At 31.0% G+C, this 15,990-nt stretch overlaps 1 protein-coding gene across 2 annotated transcripts in view; it reads right to left on the reverse strand.

Moving 5' to 3' along the window:
• The window catches only part of NCAM2 (neural cell adhesion molecule 2), a 424,349-nt gene that overhangs the window by 160,492 nt on the left and 247,867 nt on the right, over nt 1-15,990 (reverse strand). For both annotated transcript variants that reach the window (XM_049785726.1, XM_049785727.1), the window contains exons 2-4: nt 12,975-13,049; nt 8,589-8,795; nt 5,960-6,103 (exon numbers count right to left, since the gene is read on the reverse strand). In XM_049785726.1, coding sequence (XP_049641683.1) covers nt 5,960-6,103; nt 8,589-8,795; nt 12,975-13,049 — 426 coding nt within the window. The remainder of the gene's footprint in view (nt 1-5,959; nt 6,104-8,588; nt 8,796-12,974; nt 13,050-15,990) is intronic.

Below are 15,990 nucleotides of genomic sequence, written 5' to 3' on the forward strand. Positions count from 1 at the left end.
ATTGAAGGCAGAATTCAGTGTGTTAAATTGCTAAGAGTTAAAATATGGCACTTGTCTTACGCTATTAAACTTTTCATCAACAAATTCAAATTTAAAAGTAAAATGCAATTTCATGACATCAATTGTTCCACTCCACAGTTCCTTGCAACACCTTTATTTTCTAAAATGCATTCAAGACCTTATTTTCTATAAAATGGTTAGGCTATTATTTTCCCCCATGAAACCTTAAGTGCAACAATGATACAATAAAGAATAATGCAGAGGGATTAGATGTGGCCAATGTTAGGAGTTTTGACTGCAAATAGCAAAGTTATGAGTATGGAAAGGGTTAGAAAACTGATTATATATCCTATCTCACACAATAATTAAAATAGTAATTTTGCAAACCCCAAGAAAGCAGTAATACAAGGATATTCACATCATGAAGACATAAAGTCAGTTATATCTTAATTTGTGAGATAATTTTATTATTGAAATTAGATATTTGAGGAATCAGTAGATTAATTTTCACTAATACTATTTCAAGATTTTTTGTATGAGTACATGCATAGACACAAGTCTCAAAATAAACTTTTATAGAAATGGTAGGAACTGATTGCTAAAAATAATCTTGCTAGCCTCAGCAATATCTGTTGGACAGTACTTTCCAAATGTTATACTAAGATATTCCCACTTAAATACTAAGATCTGCCTTAAATCAAGACAAAGTATTTTAAAATCCATAAATAATTAATGCATGTTTACATTTTATTAAATTTCATCAAATTACTAGGTATTACATTGTGATAAAAAATACTCAAACCACAGTTTCTATAATGTAGAAATACACGTTGATAGGGGCTAGATTAGAGATAGTACAATGCATAAAGTCACTAGCTTTGCACACAGTTGAAACAGATTCAATTCCAGGAAACCATATATGATCACACAAGCAAAGCCAGCAGTGATCTCTAAGCCCAGAATTGCAGAAATTATTGAACGCAGCAATGAGGAAAAAACAACCATAACCTAAAACCAATCCAAAACCTAACCATAAATGTATGTGTGATACCTATCACAGATTCATTTTTTAAAACTTGTTCCAACACTTATTGCTATCTATTCTGATCAGGATATAGATTTGGGACAAATATAGCAGCCATATGAGATGAATCAAGCACTCATAAACCTTGATAATTTAAAGTGCATAAGAAGCAAAATCCTCCCTTATTTCTATAGCCTCTAGTGCTTTTCTATATGTGAGAGAGATCATTACGGTATTAGGCAGGTTCAGGAGTCACTTCAGACTTGGGTATTGATTAGTCAAAAGTTTATTTAGTCATAGGGGAAATGTTTGGAAATACAATAAGGGTATGGTCAAAATAGAGAATGCCCTTAAAGTAAATAAGTCAACCATAAATTAAATAAGCAGTCCCTCCTAGAATGATCTCAAGAGTCTAAACATAATAAAAAGGAGAATAGAGATGAGCAAATGCAGAGAGGAAATACCACTATAAAGTGGAAGAATAAAAATTCTATTCGCACATTGTATGAACTACCCCATACTTAAATTTTCTTTCTTTTTTTTTTTTTTTGCTGTTCTAACAATAGAAATTAAAAAATGTTTATGCTGTGGTTTCCCCAAAGAAAATTTGGTAAATTTTCTCATCAAAGAATATATAGAGAAAGATAATTTATAAGAATTTTAAAGTATAACTTAAAATAAATTTGAAGTAAGAATTACAAAATTCTTGGATTTTTAATGTTAGTAAAATTAAAAAAAATAATACCCGGCAGCACTCAGGGGTTACACCTGGCTCTATGCTTAGATATCACCCCCAACAGGCTCAGGGGACCATATGGGATGTGGGGATTCGAAACACCATCCTGTTGCATGGAAGGCAAATTCCCTACCTCCATGCTATCTCTCTGGCCCCAATATATACATTTCTAACAAGTACAATGTTTAGATTTTAATTTATACATAGAAACAAAGCACAAGAAATATGCATGTCAATTTCAGTTATGTGTGCAGGTTCATGGACATTTCAGTAATTTTTAAGGCAAAGCATGAAATTAATATGTGTTCAGAGAAAACATTAAAAGAAAATAGTCTAATTAGTGACATATCAATATGATATCAAAATTATTTAAGTAGTAGAGATAGTATATTTACATTTTCAGATACGAAACATATTTATTGTGGTGAAAAGAATAGAAAAATATCAGAACACAAAACAATTTGACTATTTAATAGCTGACTGCTCTATCTCTGCCTCTTTATAGCCAGTCAAATCCAATTCTCATCACTTATCTTTTTATCATTATCTCATTCTTCCTCAATAATTTCCAGAAACCAAAAGCAACAATGACTTTAGGATGTACAGATTCCTAGAGTTTTTCTTTCAGTTCCATCCAATTTTCTTCATATTAAAACTCTAAATGTCCTTTTTAACCTAATGGCAGGTCATACCACTACCTTGATTAATTCGTTTTTTTTCAGTGATGCCTGCTTAGGAGAGATTTTGAATAATATAATGTAGATATTTAACCTATCTTGATTTGGCTAAAACATTATTTCCAGTTTGTTTTCTTACATATGTAATACCAATTATATTAGTATTTCTGCTGTCTTATTTTAGATTCTGCTCATAATTAACCTATTTTAGTTCCTGGGATTTACTATTAATAATGCAATTTACCTATGGTTCATTGATCTATAGTGATTTCTACTTCACTTCAATGATCTACAACCTATATTCACTTTAGAATCTTTTTTATATTTAAAAATCTCAACAATTTTTACAGAGCTCATAAGTCCTTGATTAATCCTTTCTCATTGCATGTTTTAACTCAATATACATATATATAAACTCAATATATCATATACATTAGTATCCCTACTGATTTTTTTCTGTTTTATTATTAGTATTTTGAGAACATAGAATTTCATAAACTACAAGATTCAATATTTAGCATACTACATATTTTAGGTGTCCATATAGAAGAATAAATTTTTCATTATTTTATTAGGTAATAAATTATTTTTGTAGAAGATTTTATCCATCTTTTTTAATCATGAGGCAATGATAAAACCATTTATATTTTCATAAATGACATTTCAAATTCTCTGATATTAACCAGGGATTGAAAATACCTATTACACATTTAGGTGACACAAAAAAGTTAAGGCATTTGATACTATAGTACAATGTCACATCTTTCTTTCAAGTGCTTTGGCATCTTAACATATGAATCTCTTTTCAAAGTGCAACATGGAAAACTTTCACCTCAAACATTATGTGGATGATGAGGATTTAAATAAGTATTTCTGCCACAGGGCTGCTTCCTTTGAATGACTGTTAGCAAGAATAATTCCAATCTCTTGCTTTCATACAGGACCCTAAATCTTTAGTTTTGAAAAAAGATGGCTTCAAATAGATACCCAGACTAAGAAATTATTCTATATTTTCATTCATAGTCCTCATAGACATAAACCTAATCACATAGCACTAACTGTAATAAAGAAGCAATACAATTAAAAAGCAAGTCCAGAATATTACACTTTATAAATCCATAAATGTTTGGTAATGACCAATACAGCAAGTCCTGCAATTTAGAAATTTAGGAAAATGTGCCCTTCCACACACATGTGCTCTTTTATTTTAAAGAAAAACATAAACTTGTTCTTTTAATTACTTTTTTATGCCCTTTATAACTCAATGCTGTGTTTTATATTTAGTTTTTTATGACCTTAGTCACTTCCCCTCTGGTTCTAGATATAAACTGGAATCATAAATCTTTGGTAAGCATGATTAAAGATATTATATATAGCTCAAAATATTCTACTCACAACACGTACTATGCCTGCTGTTGTATATAAAAGTATAATTTATTGTTTAAAATGCTTGTAATGACACAATTTTTACAGTTAGGCACAAAGCATATTAAAACATTACTTATACGAATACAAGTATAAAGTGGATATATGATGAAATTTCAACTTTATATCACTTATCACTCCATCTTGTATTACAAGGAAGATGTCTAAATTGTAACAATGATCCATCACCACTACACATAACCACCAATCACTGATTTTTAGGCTTTTACTCTAGTATTCATTTAAAATAAAATTTCTTTTAAAAGCCTCATTAATCAAGATTTACAATCAAACTATTACATACTTGTTTCTATGATAACACAATCTGAAAATATTTAGACATCGCCACATAATTGTGACAAAAAGCTACCTTTATTATTGAGAAGAAAAGATGAAAATATATTGCACAATTTTACTCAAAATGGTAAAATATAAAGCAGATATGATAAAAAGCATGTATATCATGAATTTAATGTCTTTTTATAAAATAAAATAATTAGGGGCCAGAGCGATGATGCAAGCATTAGAGTGTTTGCCTTGCATGCACTAACTTAAGGATGGACCATGGTTCAATCCCCTGGTGTCCCATGAGGTCCCCAAGCCAGGAGTGATTTCTGAGTGAATAGCCTGAGTGTCAACAAGTGTGGCCCAATTAAAAAAGAAACACATATTTTTTGTCAATTACTAAAGTACACCTATTTTGTATTGTATGTGCTACATCCTGAAATAGTCTTGTATTTTAAAAAGTGACTTATAAACACATTTTTATTTAATTTTTTATATTTTATTTAAACACCTTGATTACATACATGATTGATAAACACAATTTTTATATGTTCTTCCTACTTACTCAAAAAGTAAGTTCTTTCAACTCTTTAATTTATGCTGTGGAAATTTCAGTTTTATAGAAACACAAAATGGAATCATCCCAAAATGAAATTATTTTAAAATATTTAATTATTTTGTACCAATTTTTGTTTAAATATATTCTAAATTGAAAAGCTTCTAGTGAACAATGGTAATACAAATTAATACAAGTTAATTATGCATTAAGTATCAAATGTCATATTACTCAGAAATTTTACCTATCTCTGAATCAAAATCATGAGGCGGGGGTCGGGTGGGGCGAAGGGAGACTTGGGACATTGGTGATGGGAATGTTGCACTGGTGATGGGTGGTGTTCTTTACATGACTGAAACCCAAACACAATCATGTATGTAATTAAGGTGTTTAAATAAATTTAAAAAAATATCATGAAGTCAATTTGAATGATATACTTTCTGTTTTCAATAATCATTTTACCATAATATTTAGATTACATAAGTGTTTATGAAAAAAATGTCTGGATAATAAACATAATTCCTATATGTTTAGATGTAGCAACTATGAGATCATGTTTGAATTATAAGTATCAAATTCAAATGTATGATAAATATTGCTTTATTTACATAATATTTAGTACTATTTCTAGTGTAACTTTTACCTGGATAAAACACAGATCAACAAACTTTGTTCAGTAAGTCTTCAGAACAGTGCTTTGTGTGTTATAGGCCAAACTATATTTCACAGCGGCTAATTAATTGCTATCTTTTTATTTTGCTTTATTTATTTTAAATTTTTTTATTGTGATCATAATGGGTTACAATTAATTGCTATCTCTACAAACCAATACTGGGCTTTGCTGTATTCTTTGATTATTTTGTTTGGTTTTGGTTTGGGGCCACACCCAGTGACTCTAAGTGGTTATTCTTGGCTATGCGCTCAGAAATCGCTCCTGGCTCTGGGACCATATAGGATGTCAGGGATCCACGCAGGTCCGTCCTAGATCAGCCACGTGCAAGGCAAATGCCCTACCACTGCGCTATCACTCAGGCCCCTGAGTTTTGCTGTATTCTGATAACTTGCTCAAACAATAGGACTAAATTTGTTCTCAGGTCCCGCTTTAACTATGCCCTAGCTCAATGCTTTAAACAAATTGCTTGCTACTCAGAATCTACAATTCCCATTACTTTATTTGCATGAGTTAATGAAGATATTTATTAAAGATCTGCATTATTATTAGAACATATAATTTATGGAGTTACCAAAATACTAACTGTCGGAAATAGCGGTGACTTCCTCATTATGATACAACCAGCTGACAATAGGTGCAGGTGAACTGCTAACTCGGCAAACCACTTCTGCATCTTCTCCTTGCTTGAATTCTTGTGGTGAAACCACTTCTCTGAAAGTAAGTTTTTCTGTACCAAGAAAGAAAATCAAACCAGAAAAAGAACATCATTTACTTCTTCCAGAGTTGTAGATTCTTTGATATTGATATCATAATAAAATTATTAAGCAGGTTGAAGACCGTATATCATTAAACCTGACCATCAAACTTTGTATGACGTAACGTCCAACCTCATAAAAAACAGCTGTACATCTTTAAGTACCCAATTAATTACTCTATGAACCAAAATTAGCCTCAAAATTTTAAATCAAATTTTATTTTTTTAAATCAATCTCTGTAGTTTAAAGAACTCCACAAAACTCCAAAACTATTTTTTTTGTTCCAGGGCATTAGCATTCTCTTAATTATTTTCAAGTTTCTTATTCTCCACATACAAAATAATCATATCCAACCCCACTTTAAATTTCTATCTCTCTGACCCAATTAATTGCTCTTTTATGTAATTGTATAGATATTATATCTCTATGCATGCTTTTCTTGCTAAAGTCTTTAGCTGCATATATTAAACTATAAGCACCAAGTGGCATTTTGTTTTATTTGCACTGAATTTTTATGACAGAATTAAGTTTGCTATGAAGCAAACATTAATAAAATTGATCAACTGTATTGATATAGGTATTCATATTTGATGAAAAATATACAGAACATTAAATATTCTTTTTTAATTTTTTGTTTAAATTTTGGGCCACAATTGGTGATGTTCAGAAATTACTCCTGGTTCTGTACACAGAAATTACTCCCAGCAGGGTTATGGGACTTTAAGGGATACCAGAGATAGAATTTAGGTCAGTCAGATGCAAGGCAAAGAAACCTACCTGCTCTGCTATTGCTCTGGCCCCCAAATAATATTTAGACATAAGAGAAAAAAATAACATTTTTAACTCTTAAAAAATACAGGGGTTCAACTTTGATAATTTATAACAAAGAAAATATTTTCAAATACTGTCCCAGGAAATTTTCATTTCAACTTAATGTTTTTATAGTCTATTATAATAATTTATAAAAATTGTAATGTAGGCATCATGATCATAATAATCATGACATTATTTAAACTAGCAGGAGAAAAAAACATTAGAATAAATAAATAGAATAATTAGACATAAATAGGGTAGATAAATAAATAAATAGAATAAATAAAATGATCTAAAATTTTTCCAATTACTACTCTGGTAATGTTATTTTTAATTTTTATCTAAATATTCTATTTCTCAAATTATAAAAACAAAACAAACAATAATGAAGAGCTATCAATTTGTGATGTTTAATTTTTTTATTTTTTGGTTTTGGGGCCACACTTGGTGACGCTCACAGGCTATGCACTCAGAAATTGCTCCTGGCTTGGGGGCATATGGAACATCAGGGATTGAACCATGGTCTGTCCCATGTAAGTGTGTGCAAGGCAAATGCCCTACCGCTTGTGCCACTGCTCTGGCAATAATTCTCTTGGCTCTCTGCTTAGCATATGCTTCTTGGAGGTTCCATGATAACCATATAATACTTGGGGATTGAAACTGGGTCTCCTGTATGAATGTCGGCTCCTGAACTATTTTTCTGCGTTCTAACCCTGAATTTATATAAGAAAATACAATTTCAGATGCTCGTGAAAACAGTCGTCCTATTAGCTCTGGGCCAGATAAGTAAACTCACATTGTAAACCAAGCCATGAAAAATAATCGGTACATCAGCTATGCAGCATAAATCTGGCAAACTTTGGAGTAGAGGGAATGCCAAAGCCCAACCGTGCCAAAATCATGACTGCTGCATCCATCAAACAGAATTACCAATTTGACTTGGCCCTACCTCACTTCTCAGCGATTCTCATCAAAGACACCATTATGACCAAACTTGAAGTACACTGATATCACCAGGACTTTTTAGAATAAGTGCGTATACTCTCCCCTTACATTATCTTTCGTCTAGGAGGCTTGACAGCATAGAACATACTCCATAAAACCACAGTATAAGTAATAGTTCTTTGAATTCATGGACAATTTATTTTGTTTGATGCTGTTATCCCTATAGGAACACAATATTTAACAGAATACACAGCTAACAGAAGCTTAAACTTCCTGCCATTGTATTAATGGCATCACTGGGAATTAGCTTGCAATTGTACTTTTTTCTCTCATAAAATTTTTTTTTCTTCCATTTTTAAAAAATTTATTTCTGGCCCGGAGAGATAGCACAGCGGCGTTTGCCTTGCAAGCAGCCGATCCAGGACCAAAGGTGGTTGGTTCGAATCCCGGTGTCTCATATGGTCCCCTGTGCCTGCCAGGAGCTATTTCTGAGCAGACAGCCAGGAGTAACCCCTGAGCATCGCCGGGTGTGGCCCAAAACCAAATATATATATATATTTATCCTTTTTTAAATAATGTTACTATCACTTATCTAAAACAAATGTATTATAGTTAACTATGGCAACTATATGATACATTTTCTTTAAACAAAGTAAAATATAATAGAAAATCTTTTCAATGAGCAAAAAAATCACTTACGATAAATTTCCAAAACAACTGTAGCTTCTTGTGTCTGTCCATTGGCATCTGTTGCTTGACAACGATAAATCCCTGCATCTTCTATATTTGCATTATAGATGGTTAATCTTGACCTTACACCTTCTTTTTGTATCGCTACCCGCTGTGTTGATATTATCTTCTCTCCTTGAGGATTGTACCAATCTATACTCTCAGGTTCTCCAATAGCTGCAAAGTGTCAGGGAAAATATGTCTGAAAATATGTTTGGAGAATTTGTTTTGACAGAAATATTTACTAGTATGAAACAACATGCAGCAATTTAGAACAGAATGTAAATAAGGAGAACTGGAACTCAAAGTCTTACAAAATTGAAAGTAAACACAAATGTCACCACAAATGTTCATTTTATGTATTCAACATAAAGGATTCGATCCGTTTTGAGAAAGCAAAATCTAAAACTTCCATAGAAACTTTTCAGTCTGGTTTTTAGTTATGTTAGTAGATTTTATGATAGCAATCAAAAGATAATCTCTATACATAAGCAGTAAAAACTGCATAGGGTACTTAAAACTAAATTCTACTAGATAGATGGATAGGAAAAGAACATGATTACAAATACATTTTTATGCGTTCACTATCTAGCTAGATTCAGGTAACATAATTTTCTTTTAAAAAGCTATTACAAATGTAAATACTTTACTGATTAACTTGTAACTTTGGCAAATATGATTATTAATTTTCAAGTTATTAAATTCCCATGTAAAACCAATAACATTTTTAAAAATAAACATTAATCTCGTTCATACAGATTTAAATAAGGTAATCATATTGAGGTTGTGTTAACGTTTAAATCATATAAATAGAATGCAATAAAATAATTTGATAAAAGCAAATATTATAACCAAATAATTTCAGAATAAACCTTTATTTTGTTTCTAATTCAGAATCTAAGGTATAGTCTTCATAAATGCTAAAACTCCCTATTTGCTTTTAGATATCAAAAGGATATATTCAACCAACTTGAGATAGAATTTGTGAAACCAAAATCAGACTATTAACTCCAAGTATCAAGAGGATATGGAGAAATTAACTAACATCTGTAGGATCTATTTGGACAAAATGTTTCCTTTTTAATTCCCTCAATAAGTGACTTTGTAAACACATTATTCTTTTCATATAAACTTAGACGTGCTCGAGCAAAAATATATATTAGTTTAATTAAATTTTAATAATTATCATTATGTTATCTTTACTTTTTAGGTAGAAATGTAAAATAGAATTAGATATTGGATAAATCATTTTATATAGGTATTTTTCAAGTTATCCCTTCCAAAGAGTTGTGTATATCCTACAAAAGAATTATTTGTAAATGTAACTTTAAAGTGTAAAAACATAATTATAATCAATATTAGGATAGTCTAAAATATTTTAACACTTAATTATATAATATAAAATCCCATTTATATCACTTAGAATTTACTTTGCATTTTTGCAAGGCAGTTATGATTCTCTTTTTTTTTCTGGTATAAGTAATAAATACTAATAAAACTATTCTGTTGTTTTGTTAATAAGATAGGACTTCAGGACATTAATAAATGTTGTTAAAGTTTAAAATTTAAGTATAACAATAATTTTATATGGATACCTATTTTGTTCTGAAAGTATAATTTTAATCAAATCACTTTCTAGGTTAATTTTCAGGAATTCAAATTTCAGAGGACCAGATATATTAGACAGCAAGTAAGACATCTGCCTTGCATATGGCTGACTGGGTTTATCCTCAGAATAACATATGGTTCATGCAAACTTCCAGGAGTGATCCCAGAGTGCAGGGCTAGGAGTACTCTCTGAGCACAGTGGAGTATATTCATATAAAGATAAGACATGATAATACTGAATTTTATAAGCATGGTTTAGGATCTAAGAAATATTTGATCAAAATAGACATCCACATAGTAGAAAAGGTTTTTCAAGTATTATAATTAATCACATCTTTATTTTAGATTGTTTTACTTGTACATTTAAGATAAGGCCTCTTCTGTGATAATAGTAAAATTTTTTATATTATATAACTTTTATGAAATGCTGTTGTAAGCAATATTCAGCAATGCTCAAGATTAAACTCATGGTTCTGGGCTCAGGGAACACTCCCAATGATGCTTAGAATCTTCTGTGCTGGGGCTGGAGAGATAGCATGGAGGTAAGGCGTTTGCCTTTCATGCAAGAGGTCATCGGTTCGAATCCCAGCGTCCCATATGGTCCCCCGTGCCTGCCAGGAGCAATTTCTGAGCATGGAGCCAGGAGTAACCCCTAAGCACTGCCGGGAGTGACCCAAAAACCACAAAAAAAAAAAAAAAAAGAATCTTCTGTGCTGTAGGTATCAAACTTTGTATAGCTATGTACAGAGCAAGTATATTACCTTTTATATATGCACATACTTTTATGTATGTATATGTACAAGTAGGTACTATCTCTTTGGCCTGATATAAATATTCTAAGGAAAAAACTGTACTGTTTCATTTAATTGTTAATTTATAGATTAAAATTATATATTAAATTACATAAATATAGAAAAATTATCAGAATTCTATAACAGAAATGCAGTTTTATTTTGAATGTCATTGAAAATGGAGAAAGAAATTAGTGAAGTGGTTAGGGCAGATGATCAGCATGCATGCAAAATGAATTCAAATCCTGTCACCACATGGTATGTGCATCAATAGGAACAATACTAAAGAACCAATGCACTTCTAATTGTGTCCCTAGACAACTCTTCATGCTAGCAGAGTGGACTCTCTACACTCATCATCTCAATGTGCAAACTGATCACCTTTGGGGCCTTTCAATGAATGGTCAATTTCTTTGGTTGAGGATCAACAGTGTAGCTCCAGACCTACTCAATATGTTTTTTGAAGTCCCCCATGCAGCTAATCATCAAAAACTATGTCATTATTCCTTGATTACATAATATACCTGAGTTGGGAATGTGTATTTAGTTGGTTAGTTTTTGTTTATTTGTTTGCTTTGCTTTTTGATGTGGGTTTAGACCCAATAATTCTGGGTACTACTCCCTGTTCATTGCTCAGGACTTTTTTGAATAGTGTTCTAGGGAGCTAGTAAGTGGAAAGTAGACTTCAGCAAACAAAGTATGCACTCACTCCACTGAGCTATCTTTCAAGGCTTTTGAATGCTTATTTGTTCATATAATACATGTGACATTATTTAGGAACAGAGACCTATTGTAAATCACAGCTCCAGGGACAAATGATTTGCATGATTTGAATTTGTTTACATACAAAAGCATGCATTGATAGACAACCTAAACACTTCAAAAAGGGCAAATTTATGATGATCCTGGTGAATGTTTTACATAGAAAATGATACATTCTTAATTATCATAAACATATCTATGTACACTATAATTTTTACTTTAATTTTAATAATTTAAATGATTCAGTACTCTTTGAGCCAACTATAAAAAATTATGTCACAGGGGCATATTTTAATTCAATTCATAATTGCTTATATATAATCAGGAAAAATAAATTTGATCTATTTTAAAAAGAAATTAAAAAATGAATCAAATATATGTAAATATTAAAATTTCATATGGATAAAATAATTATGATGAATCTAAAATAGAAGTAAAATTGTTTATTTGGGTTTGATATAGTAAGTTTAATTGGGATATGATGCTTGAGTATTTAACTGTATTTTGAAAGAATTTTGCAAGTGCATGATCAGATCGAATAAGAATTCTGTTTTGCCTTGCCTTTGCTTCCATGTGGCAGACCTGGATTCAAATCCTGACATCCAAATGGTCCCCTGACCCTGAAAGGAGTGATTTCTCTTCCAAGATTAATGCTTGAGGGCCAGTGGAAGTGACCCAAAAGCCAAAATAGGAAAAAGAAAGAATCATGTAATTTTTCAAAAAGTATCATAATAGATACATTATTGAAACAAAGATCTTAAAATATCTAATATTGAAATAAATTGCTTTTTAATGTTTTTCAATATTTTAGTCTCCAAATATTTTCTTCTAACAGTAATATAAAATGTATATCTAATTTGTCTTTTGCATATTTATACTGTTTATATTTATTCTATCATTAATATTTAAATAGGGGTTACATTTAAATATATTTAAATATTTTGTGTGCATTGTATTTGATAAGTTGTATTAAAATAATTTACTTAATTTTAAAATATTATTAATTCAAAACTAGCAGTGATAGAATACATTGTTAAAAACAAGCTTATTTTAAAACATTCATAATATTTTAATAATTATAAATAAAAATATATGGTTTTATTTTATAGCACTAAAATTTAGCTGCACAAATTGACTCTATGTATAATAATTTAATAATGACATATAATATGAAGATATATATAGAAATACATACCAGTACATGTGAAGAATTTAGATTCACCTACACTTAGCTCTACTTTGCTAAGTGAAATTGTCACTTGAAGAATAGCTGAAAAGAAATATTTGAATAACAATTAATTACAATTAAAAATTCATCCTATGATTTTAGTAAAAATGGTTAAGTCATGTGCTATAAAATAATCATGTTCTCTAAAGGGAATTTCCTACTTATAAGGCATCCTGTATATAGTAATAAAAATTATTTAAAATATGACCAAAAATTGTAACTATTATATTGTTATATTTTTATTAGTAGACAACTTCAGAATTCAAAAATCAGTTATGAGATTCCTTTGCCAACAAAACAAATTCAGGGGCTGGCGAGATAGCCTAGTGCGTAGGGTGTTTTCATTGTATCCAACTGACTCAAATTCAATCCTAGGTCCCCTGAGCCTGCCGAGAGTAAACCCTGAGAACTGCACAGTGTGACAACCCCCGAAAAAAGAAACCAGCCAACCAACCAACTAAACAAACATAAAACAAAACAAAATTCAGCCTCAGGTTATCTACATTCAGAAATCGATCTACACATTCCTTGAGATTAGACAACAAAAAAGTATTCCACATCATTAAAATTGGTTTAATAATAACAAGTCATATAGTATTATTATAAAGCTTCATTTTATCAGATACTGAAATATTCCTTAAAATGAGGTATACAAAGTCAACAGGAAGAAGAAGAAAAGGTGTGTATCTTTGTCACAAAATAAATGAGTATGAACTAGAACAATGACAAGATAGTTGAGATATCAATTTGCTGTACATTTTGAAATAATGCTATTGTTAACTTTTTTTAAAGTTAATTACAACTTATTTGTTGTAATCATAGTTAGTACAGTGGGTCTGAAAGGAACTATCAGTTCAATCTGCCCACATTATTTTGAGATCCCCAACCACCATAATGAGTAAACCCTGAGAACAGAAGAGGAGCAATTCCTGAGCACCGCTGAATGAAATCAAAGTCTTGAACAAAATTATGTGGTCCTTTACATAAGATATGCAATTATAATTTAATAGATAATAATTTTATCACTCCCACAAATCATATTTTACTATCCCTCAGTCCTAGAAATATATGCGAGCTTACAGTAAAGTAATGTATTAAAGTAAAAAATGAACAAAAATATAAAACTACAGTGGAAATTGACCTGGTTATTTTAGAACCAAAGTAACTAAAAGGATCACAATTTTATTAAATTGGAATTAAAACTACTCATTATAAAGGGACTGCAATATAGAATTAGTCATCACTGTTTTTGAATAAAATTACTTCTTAGCATAAGTGGGTACATAATGAATAAGCCACTAGCAAATGTACTCTAACAAAATTAGTCTCTCCTGGTGCCACTTAGCAGAAAATATATAAACTTAGATTTATTGCCCAAAGGTCTAACCATACCCAGGTGTGGTATTTAAATTATATGCAGTGTTCATTGGGAATTGACAAATAAAAGAATTACATGTAGGAGTCTTAGTTAAGTAGCAGGAACAAATAAACCTTCTTCGGAAGAACTAATCACCAGCATGTATTATGTAATATTTTTATAATTTCTCTCTTTAAGTAAAAACCATATCTGATATAAAAATGAACTGAAAACTATTGTTTTATGAGTGTGAGTCAATTGAAATAAACATTATATTTTTAACTGCATTATGAAAACAGATACTATGGAACAATGTGAAACAGACACAGGCAGAGGGTATGACATTAGAACTTTGTATTCTTAAAAAACTATCATTAACAACACTATAAATGATGACACCTGGATAATTAGGAACAACTGATAGAATAAAGAAAGTCATAAAACAAAGAAAAATTGGAAAACAAGAACAATAAAAAGACAAAAGAATATCTACAATCTATATCCAAAGCCAGTCTAGGTTAAAATCACACTCATAAATTTAAGTGTTTAATGGAGTTAATAGAAGTAAAATACAGTCGTCAAGGTATATGAGATTCCCTTACAATAAGCATGAATCTGAAAATTTTTATGTGTTTTAGGAATCAAATATTATGGGCATACCCATAAGAAGATAAGAAAGGTTTGGTGCTCAAAAAGGAAAACAAGAATGGTCTGCATGCTTTTCTTTCCTTTAATTATTAAATTATTTCAAATAATTTCAAAATTACAAAAATGCCTCAATCACATCATCTGTGCTACATTCCCATCAACAATGACCCCTTTCTCCAACCTCCAACCCTTCTGCTCACACGCAAGACAGGCAATGTACCTCTCTCACTCACCAGCCTTGCTATAATAGTTTGTAGTGTAGTTATTTCTCTAACTGCACTCACCACCCTTTGTGAAAAACTTCAAACCATGATCTACCCTCATCTCCTCTCTTGTACCACTACAAGAATGTTCTTTTCCTTTCTCAAAACCCATAAATGAATGAAGCTATGAGATTATATGTCTATCTCTCTTCCTATGACTTATTTCACTCAGCATAATAGTTTCAATGTCCATCCTTGTATAGGAAAATTTCATGACTTCATCTCTTCTGACAGCTGCATATTATTCCATTGTGTATATTTACCATAGTTTCTTTAATCACACATCTGTTGTTGGGCATCTGGGTTGTTTCCAGATTCTGGTTATTTTAAACAGAGCTGCAATAAATATAGGTGTGCAGAAGGCATTCTTGTATTGTGTTTTACTATTCCTAACATATAACCTTAGGGGTGTTATACCTGGATCATATGGGAACTCAATGTCTACTTTTTTTGAGGAATCTCCATATTGTTTCTATAAAGGCTGGACTAGCAGCATTCCCAGCTGCAGTGAATAAGAGTTCCTTTCTCCCCACATATCCGTCAGAGTTATTGTTCTTTTTTTGTTTTTGTTTTTGTTTTTTGTTTTTTGTTTTTTTTTGGGGGGGGGGTCACAACCAGCAGCGCTCAGGAGTTACTCCTGGCTTAAAGCTCAGAAATTGCGCCTGGCAGGCTCGGGGACCATATGGGATGTCGGGATTCAAACCACTGTCCTTCT

Source organism: Suncus etruscus, chromosome 13, assembly GCF_024139225.1.
Source record: "Suncus etruscus isolate mSunEtr1 chromosome 13, mSunEtr1.pri.cur, whole genome shotgun sequence".
NCBI classification, from domain to species: Eukaryota; Metazoa; Chordata; class Mammalia; order Eulipotyphla; family Soricidae; genus Suncus; species Suncus etruscus.